The 25,164-nt window shown below is 46.3% G+C and overlaps 1 protein-coding gene across 1 annotated transcript in view; it reads right to left on the minus strand.

The window, feature by feature from the left end:
- RFX6 (regulatory factor X6) overlaps positions 1-25,164 on the minus strand; it is a 69,536-nt gene that overhangs the window by 34,206 nt on the left and 10,166 nt on the right. Inside the window, exons 4-6 of the mRNA XM_038762687.1 lie at positions 24,039-24,100; positions 5,436-5,513; positions 3,160-3,187 (exon numbers count right to left, since the gene is read on the minus strand). Coding sequence (XP_038618615.1) covers positions 3,160-3,187; positions 5,436-5,513; positions 24,039-24,100 — 168 coding nt within the window. The remainder of the gene's footprint in view (positions 1-3,159; positions 3,188-5,435; positions 5,514-24,038; positions 24,101-25,164) is intronic.

Below are 25,164 nucleotides of genomic sequence, written 5' to 3' on the forward strand. Positions count from 1 at the left end.
GTGCTCTGCACATAGTAAGCACTCAATAAATACGATTGATTGATTGATTGATTGATTGATTGATTAATCCCCATTTTACAGATGAGGGAACTGAGGCACAGAGAAGTTAAGTGACTTGCCCAAAGTCACACAGCTGACAATTGGCAGAGCCGGGGTTTGAACCCATGACCTCTGACTCCAAAGTCCGGGCTCTTTCCACTGAGCCACGCTGCTTCTCTTCATTCTTCATTAATTCATTCATTGAATGAATGAACGAATGAATGAATGAATGAATGAATGAATGAATGAATGAATGAGGGAGAGGAAGGGAGGAGGGGGAGGGAGTGGGAAAAGGTGGGGAGGTACTTCGGAGAGGAAGACGGGGGTGAAGAGGGGTAATAATAATAATAAATAATTGCGGTATTTGCTTAGCGTTTACTGCATGCAGCAGGCACTGTACTAAGCGCTGGGATGGATACAAGCAAATAGAGTTGGACAAAGTCCCTGTCCCTTATGTGACAGTCTCAATCCCTATTTTGCAGATGAGGTAACTGAGGCACAGAGAAGTGAAGTGACTTGCCCAACGTCACGCAGCAGACTAGTGGCAGAGCCAGATTTAAAACCCCCATCTATTCCCAGGCCCGTGTTTTATCCACTACTCTGTGCTGCTGTGGAAGGGAGGTGTATGGGGGAGAGAGGAGGAGGGGAGGGGAGGGAAGGGATGGGGAGAGGACAGGGCCAGAGTGGGTTGTTTCATGGTTTGGCCTGGTCCACCCATCTCAAACAATAATAGTAATTATGGTATGAATGAATGATTGGTCAGCTCTCTGGAAGATACTTTGATAAGTATTATTCTATTTATTTATTTATTTATTTTACTTGTACATATCTATTCTATTTATTTTATTTTGTTAGCATGTTTGGTTTTGTTCTCTGTCTCCCCCTTTTAGACTGTGAGCCCACTGTTGGGTAGGGACTGTCTCTATATGTTGCCAACTTGTACTTCCCAAGCGCTTAGTACAGTGCTCTGCACACAGTAAGCGTGCAATAAATACGATTGATTGACTGATTGATTGATTGGTATTTGTTAAGCACTTACTAAATGCCAGGCACTATATTAAGCACTGGGGTAGATACATGTTAGGTTGGACACAGTCCGCATCCCACATGAGGCTTACACTCTTAATCCCCATTTTATCGATGAGGCAACTGAGGCCCAGAGAAATGAAGTGACTTGCCTGAAATCATCCAGCAGACAAGTGGCAGAGCCAGAATTAGAACTCAGGTCCTTCTGACTCCCAGGCTGGTGCTCTATCCACTAGGCTCGCTGCTTCTCTTGGGGCATGCACGCCTGGGCCCTGTGTCGCCATTCTCCCTCACCCCCTCTCCACCCACAGCGAGGGCCTGAGTGAGTCAGGTGGTGTTTCTGGCTACATTGAAGCCCTAGAGCGTGGGCACTGGCTGACTACAGTATTTAAACAGCCTTGCTGGCAGCATCGCCAAACAGAGATAAGGGACACAGCGAAAGAAAGTGTTTTCCATTGAGTTGCCCTATGGACGCACGTGCCTTTTCGGTCAATATTTTCCCAGTTTTTCCCCCAGTCTGGCTTGGCTACAGAGTCTGTCTCATGGAGGAACGGGGCTCTCTGAGGGGGACCCCAAGAAATCGCCATTATGCTCAGAATGAAAGAATCAATGAAGAAGGATTAGCCAGTTAGGGGTGAGGGAGGAAGGGGTACAGTGTCTACTCCATCTCACCGCACTAATGGCCAACCTGCCCCCCTCGTGGCTTCGTTTCAGAGCCACTCAGCCTGACCACCTGCATCTAATGACTCTGTAACACAGAGATAATGAAGCAATATTCCCTGCCTAATTAGCCGTGCAGTCCCTAATGGCCAGCTAACTGTTTAGATAAATCCCCCTCCTCCTTGCCCCCTACAGAAAGAAATACCCAAATGAACCAAGGTGAGCTTTCCCCTCTCTCTCTCTCTCCCCCTCCCTCCCAATCATTCATTCAAGCATATTTATTGAGCACTTACTGTGTGCAGAGCACCATACTAAGTGCTTGGGAAAGTACAATATGGCAATAAAGAGAGATAATCCCTGCCCACAGCAAGTTCACAGTCTAGGGGGTGGAGACAGACATCAGTACAAATAAACAGACATCTATATAAATAAATAAAATTACAGATATATATAAATATGTGTGATGTGGGGCAGGGAGTGGGGGGAAGAGCAAAGGGAGCAAGTCAGGGTGACGTTGAAGGGAGTGGGAGATGAGGAAAAGTGGGGCTTAGTCTGGGAAGGCCTCTTGGAAGAGATGGGCCTTCAGTAAGGCTTTGAAGTGGGGGAGAGTAATCGTCTGTCAGATTTGAGAAGGGAGGGCGTTCCAGGCCAGAGGTAGGACATGGGCTGGGGGTCAGTGGTGAGACAGGCGTGATGGAGGCACAGTGAGAAGGTTAGCACCAGAGAAGCAAAGTGGGCAGTCTGGGATGTAGAAGGAGAGAAGGGAGGTGAGGTAGGAGGGAGCAGGTGTTGGAGAGCTTTGAAGCCAATGGAGAGGAGTTTTTGTTTGATACGAAGGTGGATAGGCAAACACTGGAGAGTTTTGAGGAGGTGGGGGTGACATGCCCTGAACCGTTCTGTAGAAAGATAATCTGGGCAGTGGAGTGAAATATGGACTGGATTGGGGAGCGGCAGGAGGTTGGGAGATCAGAAAGGAGGTAGATGCAGTAATCTAAGCGGGATAGGATGAGTGATCGTATTACTGTGGTCATTCACTTTCCCCCTGCGGGTTTTGGGGTCTTTGAGGCGCTGCCGGCCCCTCCAGCTGGAGACCCCCTGGGTTTCCTGAGGCAGCGGGTGGGGAGACCTCCCCCCTACTCTCGCAGATAAGGAAAACACCGCGTTCATCCTGTGAGCTCATTGTGGGCAGGGATTGTCACTCTTTATTACTGTATTGTATCTCCCAAGTGCTTAGTACAGTGCTCTGCACAGAATAAGTGTTCAGTAAATACGATCCAACGAATGAATGACCCGCTCCGGGGGGAATGCAAGTCGGTGAACCCCAAGAGCTCCCAAATCCCAGCGGGGAGACACCTAGTCGGGCCACGGAGGTACAGAAACCCCTCCGCTTCCCAGAGCTGGCCCACAGACAAAGAATTAAATTGTTTTGCTTACCTCATTCTTCAGCTTACTCCCGGAGAACCTGGGAAAGCAATTTGTCCCGGTTAGTTTCGAGGGGAGCAAGGCAGGGACCGCCCCGTTGAGTCATTCATTCAGTTGTATTTATTGAGCACTTACTGTATGCAGAGCACTGTACTAAGCACTTGAGAAAGTCTGCCCTTCCTCTGCCTGGAATTCTCAACCCCATCACATCCGCCTTCCTCCCCTCCTACACAGCCTCTTGAAAGCCCATGTCCACCAGGCAGCCTTCTCTGATTCACCCCCCTCCCCTTTTTCAGCCTATGTCTGTTCATTCTTTTCCTATTTCATTGCTAACTTAATATCTGTATATAACCTTCTACCTATTTTACTCATCTTGTTTGTTTGATCATTTGTGTCTATCTCCTTAGCTACAGTGTAAGCTCTTCAAGAGCAAGGACTGCAACTTTGGCTTTTATTCATTCCCAAGGGTCCACTATAGCACCCTGGAAACAGAGAGTGTGCAGTGCTGTTTATAGGTGTTGCTGTTGTATCAATATGGCCTAGTTGAAAAAACATAGGCCCGAGAGTCAGAACACCTAGATTCTAATCCCAACTCTGCCATGAACCTGCTGTGTCACCTTGGTCAAGTCACTTCACTTCTCTGTGCCTCACTTCCCTCATCTGCAAAATGGGGTTTCAATACCTGTTCTCCCTCTTACTTAAGACTATGAGCTCCATACAGGATCTGATTTCCTTGTTTCTACCCCACTGTTTAATATAGTGCTTGGCACATATAGTAAGCGCTTAATGTATATTATTATTAATTACAATAATATAATTATTAATAGCAATTCACATAAGCATGGGACACAAGATGGCCTAGTGGCAAGAGCATGAACTTGGGAATCAGAAGATGACAGTTCTAATACTGGCTCCGTCACTTGTCTGCTGTGTGACTTTGGGCAAGACGCTTCCCTTCTCTGTGCCTTAGTGACCTCACCTGTAAAATGGGGATTAAGACAGTGAGCTCTGTGTGTAGGACAGGGACTTTATCCAACCTAGTGCTTAGAACAGTGCCCGGCACATAGTAAGTGCTTAACAAATGCCGTTATTGTTGTTATTGTAAGCCAAAGGAGGCCGAGAGAAGTTCAGGGAACTGTCCATGGTGATGTCCAGATGATAGCCTGCTTCTTCACCAGACTACTGGCTACATTACTCCCCTGCCTTCCCCTTCCATGCCCTCCTGGGCAGGGAGCATAGTCCACCAGCATTGGAGAGGAGGGTGTGGGCTGGGGAAGGAAAACTTTCTTCCAGAGAGATTGTTGCCTCTCTCCCTCCCTGTTGGGCTTCCCCTCCCTGGAGCTTGGTGGGACCCAAAATTTCTGGTCAGCTCAGGGAAGGGGCTACGGTCTGGCGAGCTCGGCCCATGCAGGCTGGGGCCGGTGCAGCTGCGGTGCAGAGTCGAGGCCGGTCCAGCCTGGCCTCCCTGCAGACCATAAGCTCAGTGTGGGCAGGGAACGTGTCGGTTTATTGTTACATTTTACTCTCCCAAGTGTTTAGCACAGTGCTCGGCACACAGTAAGCTCTGAATAAATACAATTGATTGAATGAATGAATGGACCAGTGCAGCACTGGGATCTTGCACGTGGGTGGCCAACTCCCATTTTAGTCCCAGGCGCATGTCCAGCACAGGGCGAAGACTACACCCTCTCAGTTTCGAAGCCCCCGGGCACAGACTCACGCTGCGGGAACAAGCCCCAAACTGGCCCTAGAAATAGCAGCCAACCCTTCTCCTGTGACACCGGGACTGTGGACTTCTGACCGGTTCTGGACCTCAGGTCAGATAGACCTGTCTCCCACTTGAGGCCAGGACCAGGTCAGGAACCCGGCAGGGCTTCAAACCCCCTGTTGTGGTCAAGGAATATGTCTGTTTATTGTTGTATTCTCCCAAGTGCTTAGTACAGTGCTCTGCACACAGTACACGCTCAGTAAATACAACTGAATGAATGGCTGAGACCTGAAAACTTGGGATCCGGCGGGGGGTGGAAAAGGGACTTCTCTGCCAACGGCCTGATCTCACCCTGGGATGTTTGCAACTTCTGAAACGGATGCTTTTATCTCTCTGCCCCTTGTCTTTTCTTGTCTTCTCTCATTCACCCCTCCCCGCCTCCCACCCGCAACCCTGGATGCGGGGACTCAGCTCTGACGTGAATGCTGGGGGGGCTGAGAGGAGCCAAGGGTCCCGGTTCCTGGACCCCACTCTTTGGCAACGGAAGGTCTTAAGCAGAGGGAAGGAGTGAAAAACTGACCTGGTCAGGCCTTTCCCAGAGTAGACGGAGTGATAGTAGGCACTGCTCTCCCTAATGCCGATCCCGTAGTAGTGATACCTGGAGAGAGAGAGAGGGAGGGAGAGAGAGAGAAAAACTCGAGGAGGGCGTGGGAGCACTAGGAACCCCAAGAAACCAACCGAGAATCACATTAACAGGCCCAGAGCCCCGACTCGGGTCGTTTCCCTGTGTGGAGCCCCCGGCTGAGGCCCTCAAAGCCTCCTCACTTTAGGTTCTTGTTGATGGCGGGGAAGTCAATCAGTCAGTTGCATTTATTGAGCACTTACTGTGTGCAGATCACTGTACTAAGTGCTTGGGAGAGTACAATATAACAATTAACAGACCCACTCCCTGATGACAACAATCTTACAGTGGGCCGACTGCTCGGCTTGGCAAACTGGGCAAACTGATTGAGCAAACAGAGCTTGCAAGGCTTTTCTCGCCAGCACCAGTCTGAAGGCTCCATTTCCTGGAGGGGAAAGCACGAGGGTGACTAATAATAACAATAATAATAATAATAATTGTAATAGTACCTGCTCAGCACTTCGTAGGTGCAGAGTCGATTAGCCCCCACCAGACCTCATCCCCATAAAATTCCAGACCGCTTTTTATGGCCTAGTGGATAAATCAAAAACTCCTCACCCTGGGCTTCAAGGCTGTCCATCCCCTCGCCCCCTCCTACCTCACCTCCCTTCTCTCCTTCTCCAGCCCAGCCCGCGCCCTCCGCTCCTCTGCCACCGCTAACCTCCTCACTGGGCCTCATTCTCACCTGTCCCGCAGTCGACCCCCGGCCCATATCCTTCCCCTGGCCTGGAATGCCCTCCCTCCACACATCTGCCAAGCTAGCTCTCTTCCTTCCTTCAAAGCCCTACTGAGAGCTCACCTCCTCCAGGAGGCCTTCCCAGACTGAGCCCCCTTTTTCCTCGCCTCCTCCCAATCACCCACCCTACCTCCTTCCCTTCCCCACAGCACTTGTATATATTTGTACATATTTATTACTCTATTTTACTTATACATATTTGTACTGTACAGAGAAGCAGTGTGGCTCAGTGGAAAGAGCATGGGCTTTGGAGTCAGAGGTCATGGGTACAAATCCCGGCTCTTCCAACTGTCAGCTGTGTGACCTTGGGCAAGTCACTTCAGTTCTCTGGGCCTCCGTTACCTCACCTGTAAAATGGGGATTAAAACTGTGAGCCCCCCGTGGGACAATCTGATCACCTTGTAACCTCCCCAGCACTTAGAACAGTGCTTTGCACATAGTAAGTATGTAATAAATACCATCATTATTATTGTTATTATTTACTACTCCATTTTATTAATGCTGTGCATATAGCTATAATTCTATTTATTCTAATGGTTTTGACACCTGTCTACATGTTTTGTCTTGCAGTCTGTCTCCCCCTTCTAGACTGTGAGCCCACTGTTGGGTAGGGACTGTCTCTATATGCTCCCAACTTGTACTTCCCAAGCGCTTAGTACAGTGCTCTGCACGTGGTAAGTGCTCAACAAATACAATTGAATGAATGAATGAATCACGGTCTTGGGAATCAAAGGACCTGGATTCTAATCCCGGCTCTTCCACTCGTTTACTGCGTGACCTTGGGCAAGTCACTTCACTTCTCCGGGCCTCAGATCCCTCATCTGCAAAATGGGGATTCAATGGGAGAAATACCTGTTCTCCCTCCTACTTAGACTGTGAGCCCTATGTAGGACCTGATTATTTTGCATCTACCCCAGCGGATAGTACAGTGCTTGGCACATAGTAAGCTCTTAAAAAACATGCAGTTATCATTTCCCCACTTGCTCAAAATGAAAAGCACATCTGAGGGACCAACTCCTCTCACTACAACCAGGTGGAAGAATGAACCGATTTTTTCTGCTGGAGGGTAAACTCACATCCCAGTGCCAGCAGTAGCCAACAAGTATTTACCAGGCACAAGCACCTAATACAGAGTTTAGTAAGCCACAGTACCAGACTCTGCACATAGTAGGTGCCCTGTGGAAATAATACTGTTTTATGAACCAGGAAACGGGGCTTTGGGGAAATAGTGTGGCATACTGGACAGACCACGGGCCTGGAAATCAGAAGGTCATGAGTTCTAATCCTAACTCTGCCACTTGTCTGCAGTGAGGCCTTAGGCAAGTCATTTCACTTCTTTATGCCTCAGTTACCTCACGTGTCAAAAAGGGATTAAGACTGTGAGTCTCATGCAGGACAGGAACTGAGCCCCACGTGGGACCAGCTGACCACCTTGTATCCCCCCCAGCGCTTAGAACAGTGCTTTGCACATAGTAAGCACTTAACAAATACCATCATTATTATATATAGGTATATATGCTGTTTAGAGAAGCAGAGTGGCTCAGTGGAAAGAGCATGGGCTTTGGAGTCAGAGGCCATGGGTTCAAACCCCAGCTCTGCCAATTGTCAGCTGTGTGACTTTGGGCAACTCACTTGACTTCTCTGGGCCTCAGTTCCCTCATCTGTAAAATGGGGATGAAGACTGTGAGCCCCCCGTGGGACAACCTGATCACTTTGTAACCTCCCCAGCGCTTAGAACAGTGCTTTGCGCATAGTAAGCGCTTAATAAATGCCATTATTATTATTATTACTATTGTATGTTGCCAACTTGTACTTCCCAAGTGCTTAGTACAGTGCTCTGCACACAGTAAGCGCTCAATAAATACGATTGAATGAATGAATGAATGTGCCCAACATGACTTGCTTGTATCCACCCCAGCGTTTAGTACAGTGCCTGGCATATAGTAAGGCTTAACAAATATCATTATTATTATTACTATAGTCCCATATCTGACTTTTACAGCTATGCCATCAGTGATGAAGTTTACTGACCAAAGGGGAACCCAAAAAATTCTGCAAAAGTGGGCAGGCCCAGCAGGAATCCTGAAAAATAGCTGGTCCAAATGGATAGCGAAGACCTCAGTGACTTCCAGGCATTCCTGTGACAGTACAGCATTGACACTGTGTTATGGCTATTTTGGCTCTATATGGGTCCTGCACATAGACCCTTCCTGTATATTTTTCCATGCGCTGCACCCCTGTCCATCTAATAATAATAATAATGATAATAATGGTACTTGTTAAACAATTATTTTGTGCCCGGCACTGTTCTAAGTACTAGGGTCTTGTCTTGTCATGCCGTCGAGCCATCTCCTGTCCGTAGTGATGCCACAGACGCCTCTCTCCAAAAACGCCCCACCTCCATCGGCAATCGTTCTGGTATTGTATCCAGAGAGTTTTCTTGGTAAAAATACGGAAGTGGCTACCATTGCTTCCTCCCGTGCATTCAATTTGAGTCTCCACCCTCGACTCTCTCCCACACTGCTACTGCCCAGCACAGGTGAGTTTTGACTTGTTGCAGATTGCCAGCCGCTTGCTAGCCACTGCCCAAGCTAGGAATGGAATGGAATGGACAGGCCTCTGCTTGACTCTCCCTCCCGTAGTCGAGACTGGTAGAGTACTAGAAGGTCTCCAGGTGCGGCCATGAGAGGGGAGTACTGGAGTAGATACAAGTTAATCAGGTTGGACAAAGTCCCTGTCTCACGTGGGGCTCACACTCTTAATCCTCACTTTATAGATGAGGCAACTGAGGCCCAAAAGAGTTAAGTGATTTGCCCAAAGTCATACAGCAGACATGTGGGATTAGAACTCAAGCCTTTCGGACTCTTAGGCTCATGCTCTATCCAGTTGGCCAACAAACTCTTCTCTGCTACCCATCACTGTACTCTGTGCTCTGGCGGGAACACGGGCAGCAGGCAAGAGACACCGTGCAAACCGTTAGCCCTACAATCAGTTCCTCTGTGGTGGTTCTCGGTCCTGAAGTCTCAGGATCAAGACTCATCCATCATTCCTGTGCCAATCAAATGCTCTGCTGCACAGTAGGTACCCAATACCAGCACTCTGCATTTCCTAAATGCCCAGTACAGAGCTCTGCACACAGTAAGTGTTCAAGAAATACTGTTGCAAAAAGGAATGAAATTCAAAATCAGTATTTGCTAGCGGCTAAAAGCTTGCTAGTGGCTGGTGTCTAGAATCATTGTGCCCCGGGAAGAAATGAAATTGATTAGGATTCAGGCCTTAATTAGGGCTATGATCCTCAACTACGAATGAATGCAGATTGATGGGTGCCACCACTGAGTTCCTGCTCCTGACTGGTTGGAATTCAGGCCTTACCAGAATTTCAAGCTCAGCGCTTCAAACTTTCGTATTTGGTTCTAAGTTTGAAAGTTGAGGTGATTTTTTTCCCCCTGCTGAAAAAAGTGTGTTTCAGCCTGTAAATTTAGAACTGATTCGTTTTTGTTTCTTTTGAGAGGGTGGAGGGACGGGGTGGAGAAGGGACCTTTCCATTTTGCCAACACCACCATCTCTTTGGGAGTCAAAGGACCTGGGTCCTAAGCCCCACTCTACCACTTGGGTATTGTGTGACCTTGGGCAAGTCACTTGACTTCTCAGTGCCTCAGCTACCTCATCTGTAAAATGGGGGTTAAGACTGTGAGCCCCATGTGTGGACATAGACTGTGTCCAACCCGATTATCTTGTATCTTCCTCAGCACTTACTACAGTGTTGGGCACATAGTAAGCACTTTACAAACACCATAAAAAAAGGTAACCGTAGTGACTCATTCTTCCTCTGTGGGTGCCAGCCAGCAAGCAAGCTCCTGTCTACAGAGAAACAAAGACAGACTGTGAGCCCCATGTGGAAGAGGGACTCTGTCCAACCTGATTAATGTGTACCTAGCAAGTGGAAGGCAATCTGCTACAAGTCAAAACTCACCCATGCTGGGCAGCCATGGCATGGCAGAGAGTCGAGGGGAGAGACTCAAATTTACTGCACGGAAGGAGGCAATGGTAACCACTTCTGTATTTTCACCAAGAAAACTCTATGGATCCACTACCAGAATTTTTAATGGCATTTATTAAGCGCTTGCCATGTGGAAAGCGCTGTTCTAAGTGCTGGCGAGGTTGCAAGGTGATCAGGTTATCCCACGGGGAGCTCACAGTCTTCATCCCCATTTTACAGATGAGGTAACTGAGGCCCAGAGAGGTTAAGTGACTTGCCCGAAGTCACACAGCTGACAATTGGCAGAGCTGGGATTTGAACCCATGACCTCTGACTCCAAAGCCCTTGTTCTTTCCACTGTGCCATGCTGCTTCTCTTGCAGTGTGCAGATGGAGAGTGTAGTGTTCTGAGAGAGATGTGTCTGCGGTGCTGCTATGGGTCAGAAACGACTCAATGGCATAAGGCAAGACAGACCCCATTGCCTAGAACAGTGCTTGGCACAGAGTAAGTGCTTAATAGGTACCACAATTATGAATTATTATTGTAATTAATTAATTATAATTAATTGAATTAATTGTAATTTATTTATTTATATTAACGTCTGTCTCCCCCTCTAGACTGTGAGCTCATTGTGGGCAGGAATGTGTCTGTTTGTGGCTACACTGTACTCTCCCAAGCACTTAGTACAGTGCTTTGCAAACAGTAAGCTCTCAATAAATACAACTAAATGAATGAATTCAACAGAAGTGGTCCCCTCCGTCCAGCCCAGTGCCTCCCAGCTCTGTGCCTGAAAGTTTTAGAGCAAATTAGAGGGTGAAGATGAAACACAAGCGTGAGATGCTAGGGTCACTTGAGACAATATTAAGGACTGAGAAGCAGGTAGGGGAGTGAGAAACCGCGTTTGGTGTTGGAAGAGCCTGGGCTCTTGAAGCGGATACTGCAGTGGTGGGTTTGGCAGAAGCCACTGACACACAAAGATGATGCGATGGGAATCTCGCATACTCTGGGTGCTGGAAGTGGTTGCCTGGAGAGCTGGGATTCAGGTCATTCATTCAGTTGTATTTATTGAGAGCTTACTGTATGCAGAGCACCGTACTAAGCACTTGGGGAGTACAATGCAACAGTAAACAGATACAATCTCTGCCTCAAATGAAAGATATTAATATAAATAAATAAATGACAAAGATATACATAAGTGCTGTGGGGCTGGGAGGGGGAATGAATAAAGGGAGCAAATCAGGGTGATACAGAAGGGAGGGGAAAAGAGGAAAGGATGATGATGATGGCATTTATTAAGCGCTTACTATGTACAAAGCACTGTTCCAAGCGCTGGGGAGGTTACAAGGTGATCAGGTTGTCCCACATGGGGCTCACAGTCTTAAACCCCATTTTACAGATGAGGTAACTGAGGCACAGAGAAGTTAAGTGACTTGCCCAAAGTCACACAGCTGACAAGTAGCAGAGCTGGGATTTGAACCCATGTCCTCTGACTCCAAAGCCCGGGCTCTTTCCGCAGAGCCACGCTGCTTCTCTGATTAAGCCCTGATTAAGGATTAAGCCCCCCTGCACTTGCTCCCGGGACACTTGGGAGATAGATACCTTTAAAAGGCTGGAGGACGCAATAAGGGAACTGCAAGCTGGAATCCACTAGATCATAAGCTCCAGAGGGCGGGGATTGTGTTTTCCAACTCTTTCAAACTGTACTCTCCCAAGCCCTTAGTACAGTGCTCTGCCCACAGTGAGTGCTCAATAAACACCAATGACTGATTGAATCCAACTATGTTTCTAATCCACTGTGGGACTCTTCCAGTCCAGCAGGCTATGGGCATCTTCAAAGGTGGAATCCACTGAATCCGGTCAGCTGGGGCTGTCAGGCTGAGCTCCCGAGGAGAGGGAACTTGGAAGGTAAGAGAGTGTCTGCTGGCCACATATTCACTGCTGACCCACAGGGTTCCAAGCAGAAAAGCGCAGTGGAAATTAATCATTCTAACTCTCACAGAAAAGCTCAAGGAAATAAACTCTAAGTTGATACCGTGTCCTTGCAAAAAAAAAATAAATAAAAGGTGATGGATGTGGCTGATCTAATTCCAAATCAATTCAGTAGCATTTATTGAGCACCTATTGTGTGCAGGGCAAAAGTTCACTCCCCCTCTAGACTATAAGGTCATTGTGGGTAGGGAACGTGTCTTCCAACTCTGTTATATTGTTAGAGTTTATTCTCCCAAGCATTTAGTACAGTGCTCTGCACGCATTAAGATCAATAAATATGATTGATTGCTTTCTATATCACAAATTTTGAGACTGTGCTTCATTATGATTCTGCCTTCCTAACTTTCTTGTGCCTCATTTTAATTCATTGTACATTTGCTGTTAGGGCTTCTTCCTGCCCCCTTTACTCTCACATGTCCTGCCTAGTGGAGTTTGTGCTGTCATATAGTAGATAGAGCATGGGCCTGGGAGACAGAATGTCATGGGTTCTAATCCTGGTTCTGCTGTGCCGCCTTGGGCAAGTCACTTCATTTCTCGCTGCCTCAATTCCCTCATCAGTAAAATGGGGTTTAAGACTGTGAGCCCCATGTGGGACAGGGACTCTAACCAATCCAATACCCTCCCCCGCCCTCCAGGCTGTAAGCTTGTTATGAGCAGGGATTGTCCTTCTTTATTGCTGTATTGCACTTTCCCAAGCTCTTAGTACATTGTTCTGCACACAGTAAGCACTTAATAAATGACTGAAGGAATGAATGAATGAGCGTTGCCTCATTGTGGGTGAGCTGACCACGTTCCAGTATAATAATTATTATTATTATTGTTATTATTGTGGTTCTTCTTAAGCACTTACTTTGTGCCAAGCATTGCTTTAAGCACTGGGGTCAAAACAAGTTAATCAGGTTGAAAACAGTCCCTGTCCCACATGAGGCACACACTTTTATCCCCATTTTACAGGTGAGGGAACTGAGGCATAGAGATAATAATAATAATAATGGTATTTGTTAGGTGCTTACTATGTGCCATTCATTCTTTCATTCATTCAGTCGTATTTATTGAGCACTTATTGTGTGCAGAGCACTGTACTAAGCGCTTGGGAAGTACAAGTTGGCAACACATAGAGATGGTCCCTACTCAACAGCGGGCTCACAGTCTAGAAGGAGGAGCACCAGAGAGTAGTCTAAGCACTGGGGTAGATACAAGGATATTGGGTTGGGCACAGTCCCTGACCCACATAGGGCTCCCAGTCTTAACCCCCATTTTACAGATGAGGGAACTGAGGCAAAGAGATGTGAAGTGACTTGCCTAAGGTCACAAAACAGACAATTGCTGGAGCCGGGATTAGAACCCAATGCCCTCCTGACTCCAAAGTCTGTGCTCTATCCACTAAGCCATGCTACTTCTCCACACTGTTGGTAATCTTATTCTGTTGTTTGATGTTGAGAGTGCTTAAAAGGTGGTGTTAGTGAAACTACTTCAGACACTGGATGTATCTTCTGCCAGGTCTCATAGCTATATAAGAGGTTGGACACCATATCAGCCTTTCAACTTGGTTCCATCACCCCACTCCATTTTGCAGTCTCCCAAAAGCCATGCTAGCAGGGAATGTGTCTACCAACTCTGTCATAGTGTACTCTCCCAACTACACACAGTTAGCACTCAATAAATATAGTTGATTTATTGATGTTTGCCTTTTTTATTCTGTCATTTATCTTCTGATCCCTCTGTGTATCATAGGACAGTGCATACCCTAGGTAGCAGAATTCAGTGACTGCTCGAAGTTTTGTATAGCCAATGAAAACCTTAAGTTGTGTGTAGGGTTTTCTCTATGCAGCCTGGTAATAATAATTGTGATGTTCATTATGCACTTACTATGTGCCATGCACTGTACTAAGCACTGGGGCAGTTACAAGATAATCAGATTGGACAAAATCCTTATCCCACAAAGGGCTCACATTCTTAATCCCCATTTTACAGATGAGACAACTGAAGCACAGAGAAGTTAAGTGACTTTCCAAGGTCACACAGCATAAAAGTGTTGGGACTCAGGTCGTTTGACTCCCAAGCCTGTGCTCTTTCCACTAGGTCACGCTGCTTCCTCTGACTTCCATTTTATTTGGACTTGTCAGATCATAGCCCTGAGCTGCATCTGCAGAGCAACTCATCATCAACTGTATGTTTTGTGTGTCTCTATCTTTCCCTTCTGTGACCCACTGTGGACCACTTCTCTCATGGGTTCTAGTCCTGGCTCCAACACTTGTCCACTGTGTGACCTTGGACAAGCCACTTAACTTCTCTGTGCCTCAGTTACTTCATCTGTCAAATGCGGATTAAGACTGTGGGTCCCACATGGGACAACCTGATGACCTTATATCTACTCCAGCGCTTAGAACAGTGCTTGACACATAGTAAGCGCTTAACAAATACCATCATCATCATCATCTAGCCAAATCCCTCTGGGTCCTACTGGTTTTTCTCGTTGCCCAACTGCCTGGGAGAACAAATTCCCCTGCTTACTCCTGGCAAGATGAATATGTGTTTCTTTCTGTTCCTTTTAGATCTGTTACCCTCCAGCTCCAATGATTGCCTTTCATCGTCATGGAGTGGGATGTGGGGGACAAGAATTCCATTTCATCCTGTCCTCTCCTGTCATGGTTCTGTAAATGCCAATCCTGTCCTCCTAGCTTGCAGCTCTCCAGACTGAAATAGGGCCCTGTGTGGGGCACTATAATAGTGAAGCTCACTCAAGTAAAATGGATTATAAAATGCGAAAGTAATTATTTAAAGATGAGTCATAAATGAATCAGAGTGGTGGGGGCTTGATAGCACTTACTATATTTATGAATTTATGCCTAATAATGTATGTTTATGCATGTGTGTATGTGACCCTGGTAACGGGCTTTAATACGATTAGGACATCTGGGTCCTGACAATTACTAAGCAAATATGACTGCCCTGACAAACTCATAACGTTTTGAGACTTCTTCACAATGGCATGCTTGGCTGGGTGTTGCCTATCTGACCCATTCCCCATTCCCAGTGGAGTAAAGCAGGAATGCTGAGTGGGATGGGTCCTATTTAATTTATTCTAGGCATCTTCTCTTGAAGATGCAGAGAAGCAATGTGGCCTGATGGAAAGAGCATTTCTCTGTGCCTAAGTTCCCTTATCTATAAAACGGGGATTAAGACTGTGAGCCCCATGTGGAACAGGGACTGTGTCCAACCTGATTTTCATGAATCCACCCCAGTGCTTGGAATATAGTAAGTGCTTAACAAACACCACAGTTATTATTATAATGCAACAAGAGTCCCAGACGCAGGTGCTAGAATACACCTCCACACCTCTGGGCCACTTTTCCAACTCAAGTGACTTTATGCAACATTTGAAGTCCTAGAAACAGTCATACACGGTTGACCATGTACAAATGTGCATCCTAGAAATGCATGACCAAGAAGACACACGAATGACTGTAAATCGTCCCACCAAATCAGTCAGGCATTATGGGCTGACGAGATGTCTTTAGAAAAGCGAGGTGTTGCAAATAACCAAAAATATATATTGGCAACTCTGAGTTAAAATTAGAGACAGCATGGCCTAGTGGGTAGAGCACAGGCCTGGAAATCAGAAGGACCTGGGTTCTTAACCCAGTTATTTCACTTATCCGCTGTGTGAACTTGGGCAAATCACTTAACTTCTCCATGCTTCAGTTACCTCTTCTAAAAAATGGGGATTAGACAGTAAATTGCATATGGGACAGGGACTGTGGCCAACCTGATTACCTTGCATCTACCCCAGTGCTTAGTACATTGCCTGGCACATATTAACCACTTAAATACCTTTATTATTATCATTATTATCAATATAATTATTATTGTTATTAATAAATGCTCTCACAGAATTTTGCTTCCTTCCCAGGACACTGACCAATGATGCAAGGATGGCAAGGGAATAGAAAACTGAGTCAAGAAGATCAGCACATCCTTTGAGAAACTGTCAGACTGTGATAGCAGCATGATAGCGGACTCCATCCAACTAAAGATCTAATTAATGAACCTTGATGTTTCAAATCTTCTCTATGGCAGTGAGATCCAGATCCCACACAGGCACTACATTCCGCAACATGAGAAGTTACATTAGCAGCATTTAGGGACTACACTCGATATCAAGAATGTCACAAACAATAAAGTTCTGGAATGAAGTCAGTCTCCAAGCTTTGAAGTTATACTCACCTCAACACTGCTGTGCTTGGGTGAGGCAAATAAAATGAACATAAGCTCATCGTGGGCCGGGAATGTGTCGGCTAATTCTGTTCTATCATATTCTCCCAAGCACTTAGCACAGTGCTCTGCTCATAGTAGGCACTCAATAAAAGATTGATTGACCAATCAATTGGAAAAGCAACAACAGGATACCCAAACAACTGCTCTATGGAGAGCTGAAATTGAGAAACTGAAAGGAAGAAGGGCAGAGGAAAACACTTTAAAGACATGGTAAACAGCAGACAATGCTTCATCCCAGGTGCAAACTGGGAGTTGGTTGTCAAAGATTGACCAGCACAGCATACTGCTATTATGAAAGAAATGGCTCTTTTCAAGGAGGAGCTTGAAAGAGGCAAGGAGGCAAAAGAGAAAACAGCACCAGACACCACAAGCGTCAAACATGATCCGCAACAAAAGACGGTCCTTCTCTGTGGTTAGCGTGACTGGAACTTTGGGTCTCCCACGTTGGCTATTTCAGGCACACGGGAACTCAGGGGAAAATTTCACATCAGTGTATCTTCCTCAATTACAAAGGACAGCTGTGCATGCAATGTGTTTTTCCATCCACTGTAAATTTAGAAATTAGCGCTACTATACTCTTACTTTCATCTCTATCCCGTACCAAGCGTTTCCCAGGCAGAAGCAGCCTGCGCTGAGTTTACGCTGACATAGACACCGGCTGATAACGAAACGACAGGATTAAGCTGTTCAGGGACTGGCAATAATATGTGATGATAAGGCCAGCTGCCTTATCAGTTTTATTAACCGCCCACTCCCCTCAACCCTTAATCATTCCTAATAAATAAGGAAATAGCTTGCCGCAGTGGGCCCGGAAGCTGAGTCGAGGCCAATCAAAGTCTCAGAGAAATGAAATTGTAAGTGAAGAATCAGCCCTGCTGTCAGGCCAGAGGCTGCAGGGGCTGTCCCTGGGATGTTCACTCACAAGCTCCAGGAGGTCAACCTCAACACCCTTTCTTGAACCACCTGATGATTTCCCAGGGCATCAGTGCATTTCCCAAGGCACCAGGTTGGACACAGTCCTACATGGGGCTCACAGACTAGCAGCGTGGCTCAGTGGAAAGAGCCCGGGCTTTGGAATCAGAGATCATGGGTTCAAATCCCACTCTGCCACTTATCAGCTGTGTGACTTTGGGCAAGTCACTTAACTTCTCTGTGCCTCAGTTACCTCATCTGCAAAATGGGGATTAAGACTGTGAGCCCCCCGTGGGACAAACTGATCGCCTTGTAACCTCCCCAGTGCTTAGAACAGTGCTTTGCATGTAGTAAGCACTTAATAAATGCCATTATTATTATTATTATTATTTTGCAGGTAAGGTAGCTGAGGCACAGAGAAGCTAAGTGACCTGTCCAAGGTCACACTGCAGACATATTGTGTCTGCTATGCACAATAGGCCCCTGGTAAAGTGCTCGGCACCCAATACAATGCACTGCACATAGTAGGCATCCAGTATGTTCTGCACACAGTGGGCCCCCAGTAATAATTACAATATTGTTATTATGACATTTGTTAATTGCTTACTATGTGCAAGGCACTGTACTAAGTGCTGACATGAATACAAGCGTGGCTTAGTGGAAAGAGCACAGACTTGGGAGTCAGAGGAACTGGGCTCTAATCCCTATTCTGCCACTTGCCTGCTGTGTGACTTTGGGCAAACCACTTAACTTCTCTGTGCCTGAGTTACCTCACCTGTAAAATAGGGATTAAGACTGTGAGCCCCACGTGGGATAACCTGATTACTTTGTATCTACCCCAGCTCTTAGAACAGTGCTTGGCACATAGTAAGAGCTTAACAAATGCCATAATTATTATTACAAGGAGATCAGATTGGATGCAATCTCTGTCCTGCATGGGGTTCACAGTCATAATCCCCATATTTCAGATGAGGGAACTGAGGCACAGAGAAGTGAAGTCCGCTTGCCCAAGGTCACACAACAGATAAGTGGTGGAGCCAGGATTAGAAGCCAGGCTGTATCCAAGCCATTCTGTATCCACTAGGCCACACTGCAGTACAGTGAGCCCCCTCCTTCCTCTCTCCTTCCTCCTCCTCCCCAACCCCCCCACCTCCTTCCCCTCCCCACAGCACCTGTATATATATGTATATATGTTTGTACGTATTTATTACTCTATTTTATTTGTACATATTTATTCTATTTATTTTATTTTGTTAATATGTTTTGTTTTGTTCTCTGTCTCCCCCTTTAGACTGTGAGCCCACTGTTGGGTAGGGACCGTCTCTATACGTTGCCAACTTGTACTTCCCAAGCGTTTAGTACAGTGCTCTGCACACAGTAAATGCTCAATAAATACGATTGAATGAATGAACGAATGAATGGTCTGCACTCAATACAGAACTCTGCACACAGTAGGCACCTAGTACAGTGCTCTGCCAACAATGAGCACTCAAAAATATCAATAGCAGGAATTGCATCTGGGTACATTAAACCACCTCTCCTCTTTGAAAGTAGCAAGTTCTGGGCTCACTCTGGGTGCTGGGCAGCAGTGAGGAGCTGAGGGAAATGAGGAGACACTCAATGGTCAGAGAGCCCCTTGAAAGGGATCATCAATCATCAATCGTATTTATTGAGCACTTACTATGTGCAGAGCACTGTACTAAGCGCTTATGGGTTAGAGGGATGGGTTAGAGTGAGGGTTCCTGAGGGATCCTGAATGTTCTATGGAGAGCAGAGTGGCCTAGTGGATACAGCACAGGCCTGGGAATCAGAAGGACCTACGTTCTAATTCTGGCTCCTCCACTTGTCTGCTGTATGACCTTGGACAAGTCACTTCACTTCTCTATGCCTCAGCAGTTCCCTCATCTCTGAAGTGGGGATTAAGACTGTGAGCCCTCTGTGAGACATGGACTGTGTCCGGCCTGATTTATCTTGTATTTACCCCAGAGCTTAGAATAATGCCTGGCACAGAGTAAGAGCTTAACAAATGCCACCATTTTATTATTATTATTATTATTATTATTATTATTATCATTATCATTATTATTATGCAATCCCCCTGTTGCAGTCTATCTCACAAGCTACTCACAGGAGGATCAAGCTGTCTTCCAAAGCCCCTATTAACCCATCTTCCCCTAATAAACCTTTCCCCATTTCCCACTTTTCCATTCCTTCTAGCCACAAGCAATATGGCCTAGTGGAAAGAGTAAGGACCTAAGAGTCACAAGACCTGGGTTCTAATCCCAGCTCTATCACTTGCTTGTTGTGTGACCTTGGATAAGTCACTTCACTTCCCTGGGCCTCAGTTTCCTTATCTGTTATGAAACGGAGATAAAATATCTGTTCTATTTCAATTGTGAGTCTCATGTGAAGCAGCGTGGCTCAGTGGACAGAGCCCGGGCTTTGGAGTCAGAGGTCATGGCTTCAAATCCTGGCTCCGCCAATTGTCAGCTGTGTGACTTTGGGCAAGTCACTTCACTTCTCTGGGCCTCAGTCACCTCATCTGTAAAATGGGGATGAAGAATGTGAGCCCCCCGTGGGACAACCTGACTACCTTGGAACCTCCCCAGTGCTTAGAACAGTGCTTTGCACATAGTAAGCGCTTAATAAATGCCATCATTATTATTATTATTATGTGGGACTGAGATTATGTCAGTCAGTCGACGGCATTTATTGAGTGCTTACTGTGTGTGGAGCACTGTACTAAGCGTTTGGAAGAGTACAATACAACAGAGTTGGGAGACACATTCCTTGCCCACAAGGAGCTCACAGTCTAGAGAGACAACCTAATTAATTTGGCTTAGTACTACGTTTGGCACACATTATAAAGCACTTAACAAATTCCACCCTAATTATGATTATTGTTGAAATTTAAACTCCTAACAAAGTCTGAGTCACCCTATCCTGAAAACTGACAATCACCAGGTTCCTCCTTTTCCTCCTCTTTCTCCTCTTCCTCCTCTGCTTCCTCCTCTTCCTTTCCCTCTTCTTCCACTCCCTCCTGATCCTCTCCTCTTCCCCTTTCCCCTTGCCCCTGCCCCAACCCAATCAGGAAAAACCTGGAAAAAGAACCTTGCCTGGGTTTTGCTGAGAAGCAGCGTGGCCTAGTGAAAAGAGCCCAGGCTTGGTTTCTAATCCCTGTTCCACCACTTGTCTGCTGCGTGACTGCTGTATGACAGCAGACAAGTCCCTTAAACTTATCTGGGCCTCTGTTACCTCATCTATGAAACGGAGATTGAGACTCTGAGCACCCTACGGAACAGAGACTGTGTCCAATCTGATTAACTTGTATCTATCCCAGTTCTTAGTACAGTGTCTGCCACATAGTAAGTGCTTAACCAATGCCACCCAAAAAAAAGGTGTGTGGGGGGGAATGAGGTGCTCCCCTCTCCTGGACCTCCTTCCCCGTTGAGGCACTGACATTGGCCTCTGTAGTGGGTGTCCCGGCCACCTCTCCTCCGCGAGGTGTTTGAGGGTGGTGCCACTGTGGGAAATGTCAAACTCCGGGCTTGCCACCGAGGCAGCGGAAAGGAAAATTCCACCCAAAGTGCGGGTGAAGTAACTGGGGAGTCAGGAAGGGCAGCATTGGGAACATCCATCCCAGATCAAATCTATGTCTGTTCCTCCTGTCCTACTCAACTCACACTCCGCTACTTGCTCCCTTCTGGGCCCCCCAAGCCAAAGACATTTTCAATCAAACAATGGTATTTATTGAGTGTTACTGTGTGCAGAGTACTGTACTAAGCATTTGGGAGAGTACAATGTAACAGAGTTGGTAGACTCATTCCCTACCCACAGTGAGCTTACAGTTTTGAGAGGGAGAGAGACACTAATAGAAATAAATAATTAATAATATATCATTTATAATGCAATCCCTCCACACATCCGCCAAGCTAGCTCTCTTTCTCCCCTCAAAATCCTACTGAGAGCTCACCTCCTATAAGAGGCCTTCCCAGACTGAGCCCCCTTTTTCCTCTCCTCCTCTCCATCCCCCCTGCCCTACCTCCTTCCCCACCCCACAGCACCTGTATATATGTTTGTACAGATTTATTACTCTATTTTACTTGTACATATTTACTATTCTATTTATTTTGTTAATGATATGAATCTAGCTTTAATTCTATTTGTTCTGATGACTTGACACCTGTCCACATCTTTTGTTTTGTTGTCTGTCTCCCCCATCTAGACTGTGAGCCCACTGTTGGGTAGGGACCGTCTCTATACGTTGCCAACTTGCATTTCCCAAGCACTTAGTACAGTGCTCTGCACACAGTAAGTGCTCAATAAATATGATTGTATGAATGAATGAATGTATAGAGGTGCTGAGGCTGAGGGTGGGGAGAATTCCAAGTATCAAAAGATCTTTTGGAAACAGAACTGCCTGGTTACTGACTCGAAGGCTCTCCACCTGCTGTCAGTCTTTCTTCTCAGCTCCCCGCTCCCTCTCAAACCCTGCTCACACTCTTCACTCCTTCCAAGTTAAATTTACAGTTCAACCTTGAATCACTCACCTACAACCCTTTGCTCCCGCCCTTCCCCTTGCCTGAAATTTCCCCCTTCCTCTGGGCCATTAATCAGTGCCTGGGAATCAGAGAACCTAGGCTCCAATCCCAGCTCTGTCCCTTGCCTGCCAAGTGACCTTGGGCAAGTTACTTAACTTCTCTGGGCCTCAGTTTTGTAATCTGTAAAATGGGGATTCACTATCTGTTCATTCATTCATTCGATCATATTTATTGAGCTCTTACTGTGTGCAGAGCACTGTACTAAATACTTGGGAAATACAATTAGGCAACAGATACAGTTCCTGCCTACAACGGGCTCACAGTCCAGAAAGGGGGAGACAGACACCAAAACAAGTAAACAGGCATCAGTAGCATCACTATAAATATATATAATTATAGATCTATACACTGTTCTTGTTCCTATTTAGACAGGGAGCCCAATGTGGGACAGGGACTGTGTCTGACCTGATTATCTTCTTTCTATCCCAGCATTAAGAATAGGGTTTGGTACATAGTAACACTTAACACTTAATATTATTATTGTTATCATTCGTAGTAGTAGTAATAGTAGTAATAACAGTATTCAAATTCTCCCCCTGCAAAAAACCTCCTCCGGGAAGTCTTCCCTAATTAATCTTCCCACCTTCTTGGGTATGTCACTCGCTCAGCCATCTCAGGCCTCTTATTGTACTTGTCCATTTATTTATTTATCATTGATTTAACCATCCACCTGTGTTGACTGTTTATATCTACTCTCACGCTCTTTTAGCCATGATATATCCTTCAATTTGCGTACCTCTCGCCCCACAGTAAGCTCCTTTAGTCAGTCAGTCAGTCAATCACAATTATTGAGTGCTTACTGTGAGCAGAGCATTGTACTCCCCTTCTAGACTGTAAGCCCACTGTTGGGTAGGGACCGTCTCTATATGTTGCAAACTTGTACTTCCCAACCGCTTAGTACAGTGCTCTGCACACAGTAAGCACTCAATAAATATGATTGAATGAATGAATGAATAAGAGCTTAGGAGAGTACACTATAACAATAAATAGACACATTCCCTGCCCACAGTGAGCTTACAGTATAGAGGGGGAGAAAGATATTACCGGAAATAAATACATTACAGGTATGTATATAAATGCTTGTGGAGTTGGGATATGGGGATGAATAAAGACAGCAAGTCAGAGTGATGCAGAGGGGAGAGGGAGAAGGGGGAAAGAGGGCTTAGTCAGGGAAGTTCTCTTGGAAAAGATATACCTTCAATAAGGCTTTGAAGGGAGGAAGAGAGTAACTGTCTGTCAGATTTGATTTGGGCAGAAGATCGGTGATGAGAGAGGTGAGATTGAGGTACAGTGTGAAGGTTAGCACCAGAGGAACAGAATATGCGGGCTGGGTTGTAGTAGGAGAGTAGCAAGGTGAGGTAGGAGGGGGCAAGGTGATGACTGAGTGTTTTAAAGAGCTAAAAGGCTTTAGCGCAGGGACTGTATCTTTTACTCCTTCTGACTGTTCCCCAAGCTCTTAATTCAGTACTTTGCATTCTCAGGTGCCCAATACAGCACACTGCACCCAGAAGGCACGCAACACAGTGCTCTGTGCATAGTAAGTCCCTAATATTGAGCTCTAAATACATTTGGCTCCTAGGAAAGTGTTTTGCACCCAGTAGGAGACCAGGGCAGTGACACTTAGTATAGTGCTCTGTACCCTGCAGGCACTCAGCCTAATGCTCTGTACTCAGTAGGTACCCAGTTCATAGCTCTGCACCCAGTAGGCCCCCAAGTCAATGGTGGGAGTTACAGAAATCAAATGCATATGACCCATTCCTCGTCTACATTAGCAACACCAGTGGATTTGGAGGAATTCCCACAAACTAGAACAACACGGAACACATTTCCATTCCATTCTCACCTCTGGTTCCCCCCAGACAGCCAGGCCTGAAGCCTGAGGTTCCCACCCCAGCCCCCAGACACGAAAACCTTCTCATCCTATCATCCCCATGGGCAATGGCATCAGCCTGAATGTAAGCATGCAATGGGAAGGTGGGGGCGAGGGGTCGGTGTAGTCCTCTTACTTTGAGTGGCCTCTTGTCCCAAGACGCCTCGTGGTCAGGAGGGGAAACTTCTGGCGAATCGTCTAAAGAGAAGGGCACGTGTTAGTATTTAGACAGGACACAGACTTGTCTCCTTTAGGTCTGGGGCAGCAAACTCAAAACGTAGGAAGAGATTTTAGCCTGTGAAAATGACATTACAGCAAGAAGCACTAGTAATGGAGGCTGGGGAATAGTGCGCTGGACTCATTTATTCATTCGGTTATTCATTTGATCATATTTAATGAGAACTTACTGTGTGCAGAACACTGTACTAAGCGCTTGGGAGAGTATGATACAACAATAAACAGACAAATTCCCTGCCCACAACGAGCTCCCAGGGCTCACAGCCTGGCCTGAAGCTGGTGAAACCTTTAAACTCCAAACACGGTCCGGGCAACCGCCGCTGTTCTATTTGAACCAGCCAAGGACAGCAGACCCCAGGCAAGCCCTGGCCCCTTTGAACTGCAGAGCTCAGCCTCCACGCTCCTCCACCCCCAACATCTTCCACTAGACCCCACAGTGGCTATCTTCTACATGTCATTCATTTATTCAATCGTATTGACTGAGCGCTCACTGTGTGCAGAGCACTGTACTAAGTGCTTGGGAAGTACAAATTGGCAACATATAGAGACAGTCCCTATACAACAACGGGCTCACAGTCTAGAAGGGGGAGACAGACAACAAAACAAAACACGTAGACAGGTGTCAAAATCGTCAGAACAAATAGAATTAAAGCTATATACGCATCATTAATAAATATAGTAAATATGTACAAATAAAATAGAGGAATAAATATGTACAAATATAAACAAGTGCTGTGGGGAGGGGAAGGGGATAGGGCAGAACGTGGGAGAAGGAGGGGGAGGAGGAGGAGGAGGAGGAGAGGAAAAAGGGGGGTCTCTGTCTGGGAAGGCCTCCTGGAGGAGGTGAGCTCTCTGGCCAATTCCCAAAGGACCTTGGAGTTCCTGAGCTCCAATACAGACTGTGAGCCCCATGTGGGACAGGGACTATGTCCAACCTGATAAAACTCGAATCTACCCCAGTGCTTAGAAAAGTGCTTGATACATAATAAGTGTTTAACAAATACCATTATTAATTCATTTAATTG

Source organism: Tachyglossus aculeatus, chromosome 2, assembly GCF_015852505.1.
Source record: "Tachyglossus aculeatus isolate mTacAcu1 chromosome 2, mTacAcu1.pri, whole genome shotgun sequence".
Classification (NCBI taxonomy): domain Eukaryota; kingdom Metazoa; phylum Chordata; class Mammalia; order Monotremata; family Tachyglossidae; genus Tachyglossus; species Tachyglossus aculeatus.